This window comes from Pygoscelis adeliae, unplaced genomic scaffold (assembly GCF_000699105.1).
Source record: "Pygoscelis adeliae isolate BGI_AS28 unplaced genomic scaffold, ASM69910v1 Scaffold186, whole genome shotgun sequence".
NCBI lineage: Eukaryota > Metazoa > Chordata > Aves > Sphenisciformes > Spheniscidae > Pygoscelis > Pygoscelis adeliae.
Genome location: NW_008825071.1, coordinates 5,062,233 through 5,079,291, shown reverse-complemented (window position 1 = coordinate 5,079,291; position 17,059 = coordinate 5,062,233). Strand labels below are relative to the sequence as shown.

Below are 17,059 nucleotides of genomic sequence, written 5' to 3'. Positions count from 1 at the left end.
AAAAAAAAGAAAAAAAAAAAAAGAGGAAAACCCCCAGATATTATAGAGGTTTTATTCTCTCTCATTTAAAAATGCAGGAAAATATTTTTAAAAGCTTAGAAGGAAAAGGGAATAAAACAGTCTTTCACACATCTATACTCATTTCACAACTGGAAATGGGGTACTTCCTCAGACTTAGAAACCCCACAGTTTCACCCTCCTTTTATGCATGAGAGAAAAATGAGAGAAATTGGGTAGAATTACCCCAAAATACAAGCATGTTGTTTCTCTTTCCAGAAACTAAATAATTACATTGACATAAAGGTCATCTGGCTTTGTTTCAAAATCTCTGCCAGCAAAACTTAAACAATTTCATGTAGAAAAGCATGGGGTTTTTTTCAGTTTGCCTCAGTATTGTTACTTGCAGCATACAGATCATTTTGAATACACAGAACTTACTTGCCATTGTGTCACTGCCCTCAGGATACTATGTTCATTTGATTTCATGTACCAAAAATCTGATACACTGCAGTCACTAGCTAGGCTGTCATAAGGAGCTATGTGAATGCTATTTCCTATCCTATCTGCCTGTATTTTCAATATCAGGGGACAACATTAGTAGGAAATACAATATTCATAGATATAGCATGGAGCAGAAGGAAAAGAAGTAGTATTTTTCCCCATTGTCTTAAAGGCTTCCTTCGATAGTGAAGTAGGAAATAGATAATTTCTGTAAGGTTGATTTAGCTCAGAAAAATATCTTAAGATATACAAGTTAAACAGTTTTGTGTCCTAAAGTAGCAGCCATTTATAAATCTGCATAGAGGAACAACACAATATAGATATATTCCCAAAGCTATATACCAGTTGGATATGAATGGTTCATATTCCAGGAGAAATGAAGGCTTACTATTCTAAAAACACCTGCAGAGGCAAGGGGAAATTCCCCAGTTCCTTAATAACTCGTTTTTTGCTAGGTGAACTGCAGTTCTAAGACACTTTCTGAAGAAGCATGAAAAGGTAGGGAACAATGACTTTCAGCAAAGAAAACCTACAGAGGGAAAATGGTGACCATCTTGACATTTCCAGATCTTCCTTTGTTCTATCACCCAGAAGGGGATCAGGTTAAATTTCTCCACATCCATTTACTGCTTTTTAAATGCTGAACTAGAATGATGGAAAGATTCATAAGTGCAACTTTCAGAAAGGGGGCAAGGGGGACAATTTTTTCTCAGTAGCCACCCAGAAGCCCAACCCATCAAGGACTAGAGACAGTTTCTGACCAGAAACAGCTGTGTAAACTCCATCTGATTTTTGTCCTTTTGCACAGGACTAGCAACAACTGCAGAAGCCAAGGATCTAAATGGAAGTAGAAGGGAAAGGAAAGAGAAGTTTTTTTGCTTGAATCTCTAAGTAGAGGCAACTGAAAGGTGGGAAGCAGGTCTGGTATCTATTGCAATCTAGCAGAAAGACACTGGACCTTAATGCAGTTCAAATTAACAGAACAGTCAGTCATGGATATTGTGAAAGTAGAGGCCATTTCGCACAGCCATTTAAGGCCAGATCCTTGGTTAGTGAAGATGTGTGTTGATTTATTCAAATCATTGGAACTAGGATGATTTGCACTAAGCTAAAGGACAAGCCTCAAATTTTTATGCTCACCCTTCAGTCTGCACTTGACACCAAGTGGGGCTTTATTTGTATTTCAGATAAATCAAGTTTTAGGGATTGTTATTGAAAAAAATAAACAAGAATTTTTAGCCATTTCTTTTCCTTAGTCAGGTATCAGGAGGATACCTTAAAGGTGGAATCTCCAACTCAACCTTTCAATAATCAGTGTAGTATGGCATAAAATAGGAAATAAATATGTCAAATTGATTTTACATCCTTTTTCTTTGAGGTGCTTGCTGCAAAACTATATACCATATTAATCAACACAGGTGCTTGAGTCAGACTTGGTTACTCCTTCTCAACCAGAATATTTACTTCTCAGTTGGACTTATAAAAGAAGATAGACAATTTAAGATGAACGATTATTACCCAACATGAGTAAAGAAAGGAAATACCAGTGCTTTGAATGAAGCATGCAGTCAGTACTTACTGACTGTGTTAAGGTACATTTATTGTACTTAAAAAGCAGGGGGATGTTTTACCATATTAGTTGTAAACAGGATAAACTGTAAAATTAGCGTCTTTACATGTGAATATAATTTGCCCACATGCAAACATCTTAATATTCATTATCAATTAGAAACTAGATTACTGAAAGCAGGAATCCTTTTTAGAAGGTAAAGAATCCAGTATTTTGTTATTCTGACTGAAAACACCTCAGATGATGAGTAGCATCATTGAAATAAGTTATGATACTTCACAAATAAAGTTGAATACCCCCTAGAGAGAGTTTTAATAATCTGGCCTATGTAAGACTTCTGTAAGAGTTGCTGTGCGCATCACCACTTAGATATTTACATGCCAGACTTGTAGGAACAATTTGAAATTTAAGCCTTTAGAAAATATTCAGAGACAAGAATGACCTGGGAGCAGATCCTGAGAGGGCTATTCAAGGGGAAGAGCATTCAGTTCCCCTGGCAGCCTTTGTTCCCCATGAAATAAATTACACTATCAGCAGAAGAAAACATTGCTAAATGTATGTAGAATCAGGTGGGCTTCAAACTGTTAGAACTGCTTACTAGAGTGCAAAAATGGAACAACACTGCTGAGTTGGTGGAAAGGTCAGGGACTTTTTCATCTGTATTTGGTATTCTTTGAACTTAGAGAATTATATTAGAGAGAAAAGAGATGCTCGCACGCTAGCACACCAAACTGCCTCGCTGTTAAACTGGGGGCCTGGCATATTAACCACAAGATCCACCCATGAGCAGAAGCCCCCTTGAAGCTCTTTCACTGTTCCAGGAAGAAGCTGCACAGTTGCAGAACGGGGCTGTAAATATTAGATTAGATACAAATATTGCATACTGCCATGGGTAGTTTTGGAAGATGCACTGTGAAAATTCAACTAATGCAAGCTTTTAGAAACTTTCCATTGCCGAATGTTATGAACAGTGCAGCAGACCTGAGGCTATGTTTGATTAAAAAAATAAGCTGGAGAATGTATCTAGCTCCTCTGGGTTAATGCAACATGCCCTGAGCTAGCTCTTTGCTTTTGCAGTCCCCACGCTACCATGTCTGTCTTGACTCTATTTTTTACCGTATAGGCTGAAATTTTGCGGTAACATCTTCTCTATGTAAAATGTTACCTTCTGTTAGAAGGCTGAGAAGATACCCAAGGTCCATCAGCAATTACTGTCTCTTAAGTCATCGCATGTGGTCTCCAGCCCTACCAGGAGAACGATGAGCTGTTTAGGTCAGAAGCCATTTTGACATCGTTGTGCATCCCATTAAAAATCCAGATGAAATCAAGACCAAAAGCAAATCATTGTGAATCCCGTGTTTCACACTCAAACCAGATTTATGGGAAAAAGGACCCAACCTATGTATGATGATTATGCTCTAAACATTTTCTTTTGAGAAAAAGCCACTTCAGCATAAATGTGATGGTCTGGAAGTTTATTAAAATGTAATGCATATAATTGGTCTAGTTATTTTAATATCAACTTTTCCTTGAAATGAAATAATTATTTGTAGTCAGGTGGTGGTTTTAGGGGAGGGTCACTTTTTTTCATTATGGGGTTGGAGACTGGGAATTATGCAATAATTTCAAGAGCTTGTCCTTAAAGATCAGTTTGCTAATTGGTTGGCCAAATATTTCCTTAAAACTTCTTTTTGGTAGGGATTTTGAGGGATTTCATATTTCTGAATATGAGCATATGACCTAGAAACTCCCAGTGTGAGGTGTGATTTCACTCTAAAAAAACAGAAAGACACATTTTGTAGCTGCAGCTAGCAAGGTAGTTAGATTGCTGGTGCAGAGAGTAGGATATTGATGCAGAAGTTACTGAATCAGTAATGGATTTAGGGGTCTTTTGTTTTTAAGTATGGCACAAATTAGTAGAAACAGAAAGCAACTGAAGAGAGTCATTTTGAGGGATTTTTTATTATAAAGCTATTTTTTTTTTTGTTCTCTAAAGGAGAAGAAAGATGGAGACATGATTTCAGTGCTAGCAGTAAAGAACTCAGTGCTGAGTGTGTTCAGCAGTTCCAGTTCTGTCAAATGTAGTGCAGCTGCAGATTTACCAAGGAGCATTAGCAGGCATTGACCCTCTGGCCAACAGCAGCGAGTATGGCGAATGCTCCCAGGATGTGGGTGGATGTTTTAATTGCACAGCTTTGCACATCTCCTAGTCACATCAGGGCTATCCTCAGCACCTAGCACAAGAGGTGCCCACTGCTTGCCAGTGAGTGGAGGAATGTCATCAATGTGGTGGGCCCTTTTTCTTCTCAATTTATTAGCAAATCTATCAGGAAGGAGGACAGAGAACCTTTGGTCCTCATGCATAAAGACCCACAGGCTGCTGAGCTCCCAGCAGAGTGTTTCCCTCCCTGAAGATATAAATGCACTGATGATGAACCATGACTGCCTGCCAGCAAAACGGAAAGATAATCTTCTTTTCTGTGTTACGACATTTAGCAGGATTGGGTTCAGTGAATGAACAAAGCTTCTTCAGTGACACAGCTAGTCCCCACGCAGCAAGCCCTGTGTTCCTAGAAATGTGTAGCCCTTCCGGCAGAAGCTTCAGAGGAACCACTGCATCTGCTTATCCCCCTCATTCGGTTTAAGGAGCAGATGTCCCCACCTACATTTCTTCCATACTCCCGGGAAGTCTGCTAAGCCTCTCGTAACTGAATGAGAATTGGTTGCACAAACTAGCTCCTGTGAGCACAGTGAGGCCCTTTGCAGACTCCAAAGCCAGAGGGCTCAGACTAGACCTCCTAAGCACTGACAAGGACTTAGCAAATGTTTGGCAAGCAAAAAGATGGCATGTAAGGATTCCTTGTATAGTGCAGCTTTGTGGGTATGGAGTCAAGCCAGGATGCAAAGTATAGTTAGGTACCTGCCATGGAGGATGAGAGAGTCAAGATTTATTGTAGTGGCACCTTCAATATGAGCAGAAGCCAAAACAAAAAGTAAGGGCTAGTTTTACTAAGCACTTGGGTGAGAATCATTGTGCTGCATGTCTCAATTTGTCCCTCTGTCCTTCTAGTTATTGTTCTATTGTCCTACTGTGCCCAGCGTGCAACTTAAACCTGAGTCTAGCCTTCCTAGCAGGCTAGCTGCAGTTCAGAAGATTAAAACAGTGGGTTTCATCCTTTTGTGAAGAATAATGGTAAAGCATTTGTCACGGCTAGCACCACACAGCAAGCTTTCTCGGAATCCATTTTGGTGCAGCTCTACATCACAACCTACAGAACAGGAAAACCACATCCTTTCTGAATATGAGCATATGACCTAGAAACTCCCAGTGTGAGGTGTGATTTCACTCTAAAAAAACAGAAAGACACATTTTGTAGCTGCAGCTAGCAAGGTAGTTAGATTGCTGGTGCAGAGAGTAGGATATTGATGCAGAAGTTACTGAATCAGTAATGGATTTAGGGGTCTTTTGTTTTTAAGTATGGCACAAATTAGTAGAAAGCAACTGAAGAGAGTCATTTCCCTCTACCGTATCTTTGCCTTCCGTGTGCATTCCATCAAATGAACAGGCTTTTCAGAAGTCCTGGGAAAAACTTACTGGCTACTTTGAGCACTGGGATGCTTGACTGCAATGAATCATTTTCTGTTCCTTGCTGGACCAGGGAAGAGGTCACTTTGTATTTACAGGATAAAAGTGGCAGAGGTCATGGCCGCCTAAGCAAGCAGGCTGTGACAATTTCACAATGGATGAATTTTCACTTGGCTGAACCTTAGGGACCGGAAACTGGCCCGATTTTTCTACTACTATTGCTCTGACTACCAAATCTCTCCTGCTCCCAGAATTCCCAGACCAAAATTTTACCTGGAAACAGCTCAAACATATTTTGAAGATGTGATTATTATTATTTTACGTGTTTTCTCCTCTGCATGTCTGGTTTCTGCCAGAAGAAATGCATTTGTGGACAGGGGAGATGCAGGTCTCAAAATCTAGCTCAGCTTTGCCGAGCCAGGACATTTGGATATCTTGGCCATGATCCCAACAAACGTTCAGGGGTTGGATTCAAAAGGCTCAGGCACCCAACCCTCAGCTGTCCACGCAAGGATGGGCATAATGCAATAGGACTTATTGGATACTCCTGCCTTCCTGGAGTAGCAGCTATATGTCAGCTGGGATACCCTAAGATACCTGTCCATAGACTCCATGCTTAGGCAACCCAGACCCATCCCTAGCAGACCCACATTTACTTTTGAAAATCTAGCCCTCAAACATTCACATGCCTAAGTGAATCGAACCTCCAAACCACTTTGATTTTTGAGGAGAAGGAAGACACAGACACGAGAGCAAGGGAAATCCAGCTAGATGCTATTTGCAGCATTACAACACAGTCAAGGATATAATGAGGGACATTCAGTGAAGATACAGCAGCCCCATCGAGCAATGTCTGTGCTCCCCTATTAAGCAATGGTGTCACAGCCGAGTAGCCAATTCTCCCTGCCATTCAGCTCACGGCTGCCTGTACCTCAGCTATTTTGCACTTCTTGTGTGATCATGAGCAAATCACCAAGTGCCTCAGTCTTCCTTCCTGCAAAATACTGATGATACTACTACTCTATCTCAAACAACAGCCAGCAGTTCAGAGATTGCTGACCTACCACATACGCAGGGAAAAACCTGTAGTAGAGGATGCAGTAAATTTTCTTAAATGCATGGGACTACGTGATCAAATAGGTGTATTACATCTCTGCCATATATAGTTCTAGGTCAATATATATTTAAATACTGGGAGATGTTCTTTTAACCAAAATTTAACCACAGTGTGGTCAATAAACCATTGACAGACTATAATGTATGTAATCCTTCCCTTATTTTCCTCTGCTAAAAAACACGGCTAAATGAACCAACTTCTCCAGTACTCCTTTTCTCACGTTAGTCATGGTTGTGGTCTAGAGATGGGTTCGTATTAGCATCTCAGCTCTTGTTTTCTAACCTCATCTGGTCCAAAAGTGTCACTCTCTGCAATCAATTCATTTTTGAAACCTTGAAGGGGAATGGATCATAGAGTCAAGACTAGCAGGAAAAAATTCAAGAGATTATTTTTCTAATAAAACGGAGCCATGATAACAAGCAAAAAAAACCCCAAATTCTTTTGAAAAGAAATTGGCCAACCTGAGAAATATCACAAATTGTTTGTAAGTAAGTAATGGACAGAGAAGGAAGCAAAATTCATCCAGCTCATATTAGCCATCTGGCCCTGAACTTTGGAACTTAATACTGTTATGAAAAGACAGGTCCTTGATTAGAGAGAAGGTAGTTGCTGCTTTGAAGGCTGGACTCACTCTTAAGTTAAATCTTCTCATACCCCAACAGATTTTTCTGTATCTAACTACATCATTCATGGTGAGCACTTAGAATTCATCTGTATGAATTCATCTACATGTAGTTAAGTGAGAATTATTACCCTACACACAGGAATGCAACTGTCACCTACTTCAACATAGCTTTATCAGCTGGACTGGTCCCAAGAGGCAGTAATCACTCATAAAACTGAGCAGCTTCAGTACAGCTTGTGGCTTCTCAACACCACCAAGATCTTGCACGAATCAAAGACAGATGCAGTCTCTAGGATGTATGGCTAGTTTAATTAAGTGGTTATATCATGTATAACTATAAAAGTGGCACACCTGATATATTTTAGATTATCTGGGGACACCTGCTTACATACAAGACATCTGAAGTCTAGAACCATGACTATATAAACATGTCACATGTATGTTTGGTTTTGTTTTCTGAGATGCAGAACAAACCCTGCAAGAGAAAACAATACCACAAACTTTAAAGCAGAGCTGAAAGCTCTCCAGAGCTGCAGGTGGAAAAATTCCTCTCTGCGTCATGTGTCTTTCATTGTATCACTGTGCAAAGAGAAGGCTGAAAGATACAGATGCACTTTTTATTTACTCATATATTTGGGTGAAGTAGTGATAAATAGCAAGAAGGAATATAAATTCACAAGTTTTTAAGGAACTCTCTTATTTTTCTAAAGAGTGAAATAATGAAATAACCACTGTCAACCTCAAAGAACAGAATTGAGGTCAGCAAACAGAGCAGCCTCAACGCCTGAGGGAAGGGGGCAGGAGGAGCACTTGCTACTCACCATATGAATGGCAAGCAAAGAGAAAAGCAGACCTGACCTTTCAGGGAGACCTGGAAACAGCCCCAAGAGCACTGGTCATTAAAACAAAACAAAACAAAACACACAAAAAGGCATTAAGAAAACCTCACTCCAATGGGAAGAGGAAGTGGTTTAAGGGGATTAGCTCCCGAGTAACAAAGCTCCACTCTTCTTCAGACTGCTGAGGAGTCCCAGAAATAGTCTTCTATAGCATTGATGGGGCTCTGAAAACGGACAAATGTTGGCAACTACTCAACAAATGATAGTAATGGGAGGTGACATCTCTGGACCTCAACCAGCTAGCACATAATTGTCTCATTTTCATGGTTTGTCAAATTAAATTTAGACTTTAGCACTTTGCTTGTCTTGCGCCGTTATCTCCTTTCCAGAGCAGAACACAGAAGAACATTTACAACTTTACACTGACTTTGACCTGCAAACACAAATGCCAGCCCACAAAAACTAGTGCTGAATCATTTCTTTTCCCAGCTGCAACCTTTTTACCCTCTTCCCCTTCATGTCGGTCCATTTCTTCATGAGCGGCTCTCATGCATCTATATCACAGAAGCATTTGAGAAGATTTGGTGGATTTGTACTTCATGCGCTGCAGGGAAAATTCTCAGCCAGGAGCCTTTCATGGTGGGCAACACACACAGTTCCTCTTTTCTGACAGTCCTTCTCCAACAACCATACCAACAAGTACAAAACCCACAACAGCCTAGTAACCTATTTCACCAAACTGAAATGTCCTAAAATCTTGGGATGTTACAAGCAGACACAGTGGCAAGGCATTCATGGATACAAAATAGACAGCAGTTTTGCCTTGGCACTGTAAGACTGGGATAGCTGACTAAGTCTTCTCTATCTTGAGACTAAACAGATGATACCGTGGAGCCACAGCCACACTTGAGTCAGCTTTGCTAGGACAGGGATTACACCCTCTCATTCTTTTACAGAAGTAACAGCCTCTTCAGCTGTGCAAACCCAACTCACCTGGAAGTACTGCTATTGAGACCAGACACTTTAAAAGCATTGATGCTTTTTTGAAGCTGGCATTAAAAGTCTGATGTCTTGCTGTATTCAAGGCAAAAAATATCAATCCCTTGAGCTTCAAAATTATTCAGAGATTTGGGCTTTAAAATGGGAGGGAATTTATGGACTCAAAACAGGGCTGAAGTTAAAGTCCCTGAAGTTGGTTAGTTGGTTGTGTGACTTCAGGAGACTCTGAATTTTAATCTAAGACTCAACAGAGAGCAGTTGTAGAGATGGACAAGGAAAGAAAGGTATCAAAATGAAAGCAGGCAAGACAAGTTTCAGTTAACTGCATGGGGACTTTTGGAGAAAAGGTATTGGTATGACTACATGCTAGATGAGATCTGAATTAGTCTGAGTTTACCACAGACTAAGAGGGGATGTCTAATACCACCTACTTCTGCTCAAGCTGGAAATACGAGAAAAATTCCCTCCGCTTGTGGTATTTTGGCACTTCCGAGTTCAGAAGATCAGTATACAGAGATGAATAAGAATTAGGGAAAGGCTTGAACCAGAGCTCCACCCAATATCCGTAAATTTGAGAACTCATTGCAGATGGTGCAAACTTTGTGGATAAGTTCAAAGGGAGATGGTTGCAGGAGAAAAAAAGCTATGATGACTTCTCAAAATCTTGAAAAACGTAACTCTTCTGGAACACAGTTTTGTTGCACAAGCGGACAAAGACTCATCAAGGACCCAGTTCAGTGAAGCGCACACATACAAATGAATAAGGAAGGACCTGAGCACGTGCGTAAAGTTAAGCACGCGTTCAATCACTCCGCTGAACACAGGTCATAGGTTCTACTCCCTAGTAGTCACTTCCCATTTGGAAACCCTTGTCAAGGAGAGAAAGGGGAAGAAGGAGGGTTGTTTAGCATGATATTTTTAGATAGATTTTTAATGGAATATTTGTTAAGCTTCCTCCCACCCCGACTCCCCCCTGTCCGCTGTCTGGGTTTTGTGTGTGTTTTTTAATGGTTAGCAATGCATCACAGTACGGCTGCTGTTTAAATATCTGCCTGAAAAAAATGTAGTCTGTGCTTAAGAAAAGTGGTTTGGCACAAACCGGACATTTTCAAACATCCATTTACCAGATGGATCACTTTGTTCAATTACAAAGAAAAAAAAAGATGGTGAAGGAATTGAAAATCGAGTGGAATGTTCCTAAGTACACAGCATTGTTTACTATCTGCTTGTCTCCTGGCATCCTGTGAGAAACTATCAATAAGCTCTTCAAAAATGTTCCTTTCCTTTAAAGCAGTCTGCATGTTTAACAATAATAAAAAGGCAGTAAATATACTCTACAATAGCCTGATGGAAAAATGTGCTAAAGTATTTCTATAAATCAAATGTAGCAGTTTGGCATCAGCTCTGAGGCAGTAAATTTAGTAAATTAGGACCAGATGATTTTAAAATAGAATATTACATAACTTTCTAGCGTGATATATATATTTTTTAATTTAACACAAGTTTGTCTGTCTTCATAAAGTTATCTTGGCTGCTACCAGAATGTGGTTCAGTCTTTAAGAACCATACTTTTTGTTATTTATCAAGTGCAGAATGTTTTAAGTATCAAAGTAAGGAGGGGAACAGATTTCTCAAAAGACAGAAAAGGCTATAATCTGTACTGATCCACATAAGGTGTGGGGTGCTTTGTATCCCTAATGCCCCTGACTATTTCTCTCTCATTATTTTGATTAATAATAGTCTATTTCTCTATTAATCTTCCTTTTCCTGCCCTTTTTCCCTTTTCCCACAAATTCAAAGGAATGTCTCCCTCCATTCCTCCCCACAGTGGTTACAGCTCCTACAAATGCAACTTGGTCCGACAGACTTTTTCACCCATGTGCTTAGGTCAGGAGTCAGCATTTGGGACCCTGCATTTCTTATGCTTTCCCACTTTTGATCTCTGCACCAGAAGCTCCATCTCTGAGAAATAAGGAAAATGAAATTATAAGACCAGTCTAAGGAGCCTATTCCACCAGCTTTAGTCCCAACCTTTTGACCCTATCTACACATATATACCTGAAACCTGCTCTCCCAGCACATCTTTGACTTTCATGTTTCTGAGCCAGTGTTTACACCACCAGATGGTCATGTCAGACCACTGCTTATGTTCTGGGGACAGGGGATTGCATACGTATGGCCTTCATGGTCTTCTTTTTGGGCAAAGACTCATCCATACCATGATCTTTCACTGGAAGCAACAACTTCCGGAATAGCTCCTGTGGACCCATCCCACGGCAGCTGCGCTCACTACAACGCACTACAGTGCCTTACTTTTGAAAGCATGACTAAGGTCCGTTTACAGTGCCTACTTACTGTCTAGGGAGCCAGAGCCAACACACTCTATCTCAAGACTTTAAAGGAGAGCCTCTCCAGTACCCTGACACTCCCAGGGATTTTTAGCAGTGGCTTCCAGATGTACATTCTCCAGGACTTTATGGCACAACGAATGAGCTAAGCCCCTCCTCAAAAGCCATGAGTACGTGTGGAAACAGATCCTTACAGCTCCCAGACAGGGCTGAACTCTGAGGAGGTGAGGAGTCAAATCCTTGTGTCAACCCTTATGACTCAAGCCCTCATCAGACTTCAGGAGCAAACACCATGAGTCAATTCGGATGTGAGGGAAAGGGCAGACAGAGAAGAGAACATAGGTGTTGAAGGAGGGACCAGCAAACAGTTGTGTGCAGCCTTCCTTTCATGTGATCCCAAGACCAGTGCTTCTATCAGCTGTGCAAGTATAAGTATTCAGACTGAAGCAAGCCGAAGGATAACTGTGATGCATACTCGTGAGAGCCGAGTTATCTACAAGCGCTGCCTCCCTCAGCACAGACAGTCTACTATGAAGAGACAATTAAGTCAAAGCCAAGGCTTGGGATGCTACGCGGCATGGGCCAAATCCTGGTCCCAGTGAAGTCGAGGGAAGCTTTGCCAATGGGAACATAATCTGTCCTTTTCACCCCATCTTTGGCTACCCCATTGCTGGAAGCATTCAGAGTTTGCAAATGACAGCAATGGAAAAGAGAGGGAACAGATTTCCCACATTCCTTCTCTTCTAGTATTGTTTCCTTAGAGTCCTGCAACACGCAGTAATGCAATGATCTTTTCTTTAAACGACATCAGACTGAATTGCTTGTTAAAAATAACAGAAGAGAAGGAGGGGTTTGGAAATCAGTCATTTTCTTTTAAAGAATGATTTTGGGAGAGTAGACCATAAACAGATTTAGATGGCAGCAAAGATAACCATTTTTGGCAGTTTTGTGGAGATGCAAATGTACGCTGAGTATGAGATGAGAGCTTAAACACCAACACCCAAAGAAGAGAAAATAAGTCAGACAGTGTGAGACATTTCATGTGCCGTTCTCTGTTGTTATGGCTGTCAACTGACCTCCACAACTCTGGCTCAGGTGAAAGACAGAGAAGATGATCACTTTCCTATTGTATATAGTGCAAAGTCCTGCACCTGGTTTGGGGCAACCCCTGGTATCAATACAGGCTGGGGGATGAAGGGATTGAGAGCAGCCCTGCTGAGAAGGACCTGGGGGGTAGTGGTGGATGAAGAGCGGGACATGAGCCAGCAACATGTGCGCTCGCAGCCCAGAAAGCCAATCGTATCCTGGGCTGCATCAAAAGAAGCGTGGCCAGCAGGTCGAGGGAGGTGATTCTGCCCCTCTACTCTGCTCTGGTGAGACCCCACCTGCAGTACTGCGTCCAGCTCTGGAGCCCTCAGCAGAAGAAAGACACAGACCTGTTGGAGCGGGTCCAGAGGAGGGTCACAAAAATGATCAGGGGGATGGAACACCTCTCCTATGAGGAAAGGCTGAGAGAGTTGGGGTGGTTCAGCCTAGAGAAGAGAAGGCTTCGGGGAGACCTTCTTGCAGCCTATCAATACTTAAAGGGGGCTTATAAAAAAGATGGGGGCAAACTTTTTAGCAGGGCCTGTTTCAACAGGACAGGGGGGAATGGCTTTAAACTAAAGGGGGGTGGATTTAGACTAGATATAAGGCAGAAATTTTTTACGCTGAGGGTGGTGAAAGACTGGCACAGGTTGCCCAGAGAGGTGGTGGATGCCCCATCCCTGGAAACATTCAAGGTCAGGTTGGAGTGGGCTCTGAGCAACCTGATCTAGTTGAAGATGTCCCTGCCCACGGCAGGGGGGATGGGCTAGATGACCTTTAGAGGTCCCTTCCAACCCAAACTATTCTATGATTCTATGATATACTCCCTCCAAACACCTCCAAAAGCAGCAAATTTCCCTGAAATTTCTCAAGCCTCAGAACGCCTCCAGGCTGAGACTTCATGGGAAGCTTGGTGGTAAAGGCAAAACAGGAGTTTCCCCTTTGGACTGATTTTTTTTAAAATCCCTGATTTGCTTTTTATTCGATTTTCATTTTTGCTTCCCCTCCTCCCACTGGAAAGAACTGGTTGCTGGCTAGTGGACAACAACTGAGCTGCTGGCCCTACCAGGGAGAAATGCTTTTGGTGCTATGAAAGAGTTGCTGGTGAGAGATGGGGAGAGGGAAAACATGAGGATATAAAATATAACAACAGCAGATTACCTTTGCTAAAGAAGTGTGGTAGATACGCAACAAAAGGTTCCTAAAACCAGAGAGAGCAAAAACTACCGGCTTTGCAAGCAAAATGGACACAGTTGGCTAGTCCGGTCACAGGATGATTCCTTGGATGATGTGCAAAACTGATGGACGATTTACAGTCAGGAGAGATTGTATTTTAGGGTCAGTTTTGAGTTTTGCCAAGTTAAAGTAGCATGCATTCTGCAAATCAGGGGGAAGGGGAGAGTATTTAGACAAGGGTTTCTTTGATACTGGCTCCCCTAGATGGGGCTAAGATGCAGAATGCTCTGCACAGAGGATTCATGGTATTTCAAGGATTTTGATGCAGTATTTTAAATCTATCTAATAGATGTGTAAGGACTTCAATGCACCCCCCTCTTTATACGCCATTTTGTAGCTTCATGTTTCTGTATAACCTCCTTCCTCACAAATTCAGCGGAAAGTGCTGGCACATGTGTTTGGAAGTGGGGCTCTCCACCCTGTCGACTGCAGGGCTGGGGAGGCAGGAGGAGGGGAAGGAGAGGCAGGCAGGAAGAGTAGGTAGGAGGAGGGAACCAGAAACTGCAAAGAGCAGAGCCGTGCGCTACCGCGTTCAAGACGAAGCTTCTGGGGATGGGAATTGCTGCATATTACTCTGTGTGTGCATGTGTGGAGGTGAGAGAGATCACACCTGCTGAGCAAAAACTTACTGATGCTAGTCTACAGAACCTTATCTTTCTAGACGTCAAACAGGATGTCACAGGAAAGTGAACCTTTAATTGTCCACACTCACACTCCTGCTGTCATGAAGGAACTCCTTTGTGGGTGGGTTACGTGCTCTTTGAGTCAGGACTTCATTCCCACAAACCCAGTATGGCGGACACATGTATTCAAAGAGCCTGGGGTGTTTCCAAACTGGGATAATAGTGCTGTGGCGGGCTGGTTGGCCTCCACCAAAAAAACCCCAAACCCAACCTAAAAACAAAAAGAAAAGAATAACCCTACTCAATTCACTCCTATTTTAACAATTTTAATACCTGGTGGAGTAATGTAACATGATCCACGTGGACAAAATCTCAGCTCCAGAGTTTCGCCCAAACTGGGGAACGTTCAAGTAGAAAGTTCAGGTAAAGATCTGATCTTTTGGATGCCAGCACTGTGACTTCTTACAACTGCATGAAAAGCTTAACATGCCTAAGCTTTGTGCCTAAGTTTCTCGTCTGAGGCAATTCCGGTTCCAATTCTGGATTCCTTTCACCTTAAACAAGCTGTGATGTCTAAAGATACATTTCCTCTTGAGCAACCTCCCTATATTACATTTATCATATTTCATCTGCACAATTGTGAACCTGAGAGAACAGAAGCCTTTTGCAGTCTCCATAGTTGTGCTATTTCTCAGTTTTTCTTAAGAAAAACAAAAAACCCCTCTTTTGGCATCAGTAGGTTGAATGGCATGCACGCCACACGTCTGGAAGCAAGCCTGTATTTTTTAACCCATGTATTAAAAATATTCAGTGCCGGAGGGGAAAACAAAGGAGTGTATTCTGCGAGCACGACTGTTAGACTGGTTTGTTTGTTTGGGAAATGAATAAGCCTTTGACAGTATCTCTGGAAGGAATAGGCCACTGCGTGCTCCGTCCTGACATTCTCTTCCCTCTCCAGTCTTCCCCGCATACCTTACATTCTTCTCGCCCTCCGAACACCACCAGTTCACAGGCAGGCGAGCACTGGGGGACCCAGTCCGCCACAGCCCTGCACCCATCTTGAAGCCACCGGCTTCTGCCATGTCTCCTGCCCAATGCACCAATGTTATCTGCACCAGTGCACGTATCAAGGTTCGCAGAGCTCTTACTTGCCTCGGCTTTGCAAAGAGCGCGTGGCAGCTCAGCTACGATCGCTGCTGTCTTCCACAAATTCCTTCCAGTGCTGCTGAGAACGTGAAGTCCCCCTGACTCACGTGCTCTACACCAGCCGGATGGCTGGGGAGCTGCTGTGCTGCACGGACCTGGAAAAGCTATTCTCTTCCATCCTCGTCTGCAGTTAGTACTCAGCATTGGACGAGAGATAAATTTACTTCATTTCAATTTTACATTCTCTCCTTTCCTTTCTCCAGGGTGAGATGGGTTCCTCATGCTGTTTTAATAGCGATTCCGCTGTTTCCCTTTCCCGTGTTCATTTTCCCTTGAGAAGGTCACCGCCTGCTTCTCGTAACAAGTGAAAATTGTAGCGGTATTTATTTTCCTCCTCCTTTTTTTTTTTTTTAAACTGAACAGACTTTTCAGATTTATTCACTGGGTCAGGCTAGCGGCTTACTGATAGCCAGTGCCAGAATATCTAAACTCCAACTGCCTTCCATGATTTCTCAAGCTAACAAAGGCTGGATTCACTTTCAAAACCTTTTGGGTGGGAGGACACCAGTGTGTTTCTTTCTGGCTGGCATTTGAAGCAAAACAGAGAGGACAGAAGGAGCTGCATTTATTCCCTTTATCTAAAGGAGGGTCCCTAAACAGGGCCTTGATGGTCGACCTTCAAAGTTAAATGAGCGATTCCTGAAGAAACACTGCATAAAATGCCCTTCTTGAGAATGTGAACAGCTTTTGTGCTTTATTGTGAAAGGAGGTGGGATGTCTGTAAGATTAGTTCATATATATTAACGGAAATGTAGAATTCTAGAGCAAAGCAAGTGAACTAGCTCTGTGGTTAAGAGGCATCTTAGGTAGAACAGCAAAGGACAATCAAATTTAAAAAGATACTTCTATTAACAACTTTTATTCTCACAATTTGACCCTTGCACTTAAACCTGACCACTACAGCGATCGCTACCCACCCTTCTGTCTGCCAGGACAGACTTCTGTTACTGTTAAATGTAATAGACCGCCTGCTTGAAAAGATTTCCATCACCGGTCAAAGAAAAACAGAGCAGACTTTGTTTTGATTTGCTGAAATGCAAAATATTCCCTTCTTTGGGTGAGAATGAAATCTTTTTCTCATTATCTCCTAGTGAGGTCGGAGAGGGGGTCTTTCCATGCAGACAGATACAGAAGCCTGCCCGTGTCACTGGTGGATTTTTGTTAATGTTCTTTTCAGGAAACAGCAGCGTTTCATCTTTTTTTAACAGATTTGTCCAAGCAAGCAAATTCCATCACTCTGAGTATGTATAAAACCATTCTATACTGAAGAAATTCCATCCACTGCATACCCACTGAACCAGTCTGGGTAGCGTTATAGAGGCG

The 17,059-nt window shown here is 42.1% G+C and overlaps 1 protein-coding gene across 1 annotated transcript in view; it reads right to left on the bottom strand.

Moving 5' to 3' along the window:
- Positions 1 to 15,612, bottom strand: part of TMEM170B (transmembrane protein 170B) — a 133,924-nt gene extending 118,312 nt beyond the window's left edge. The window contains exon 1 of the mRNA XM_009326544.1: positions 15,503 to 15,612. Coding sequence (XP_009324819.1) covers positions 15,503 to 15,612 — 110 coding nt within the window. The remainder of the gene's footprint in view (positions 1 to 15,502) is intronic.
- Between the last annotated feature and the right edge of the window lie 1,447 nt (positions 15,613 to 17,059).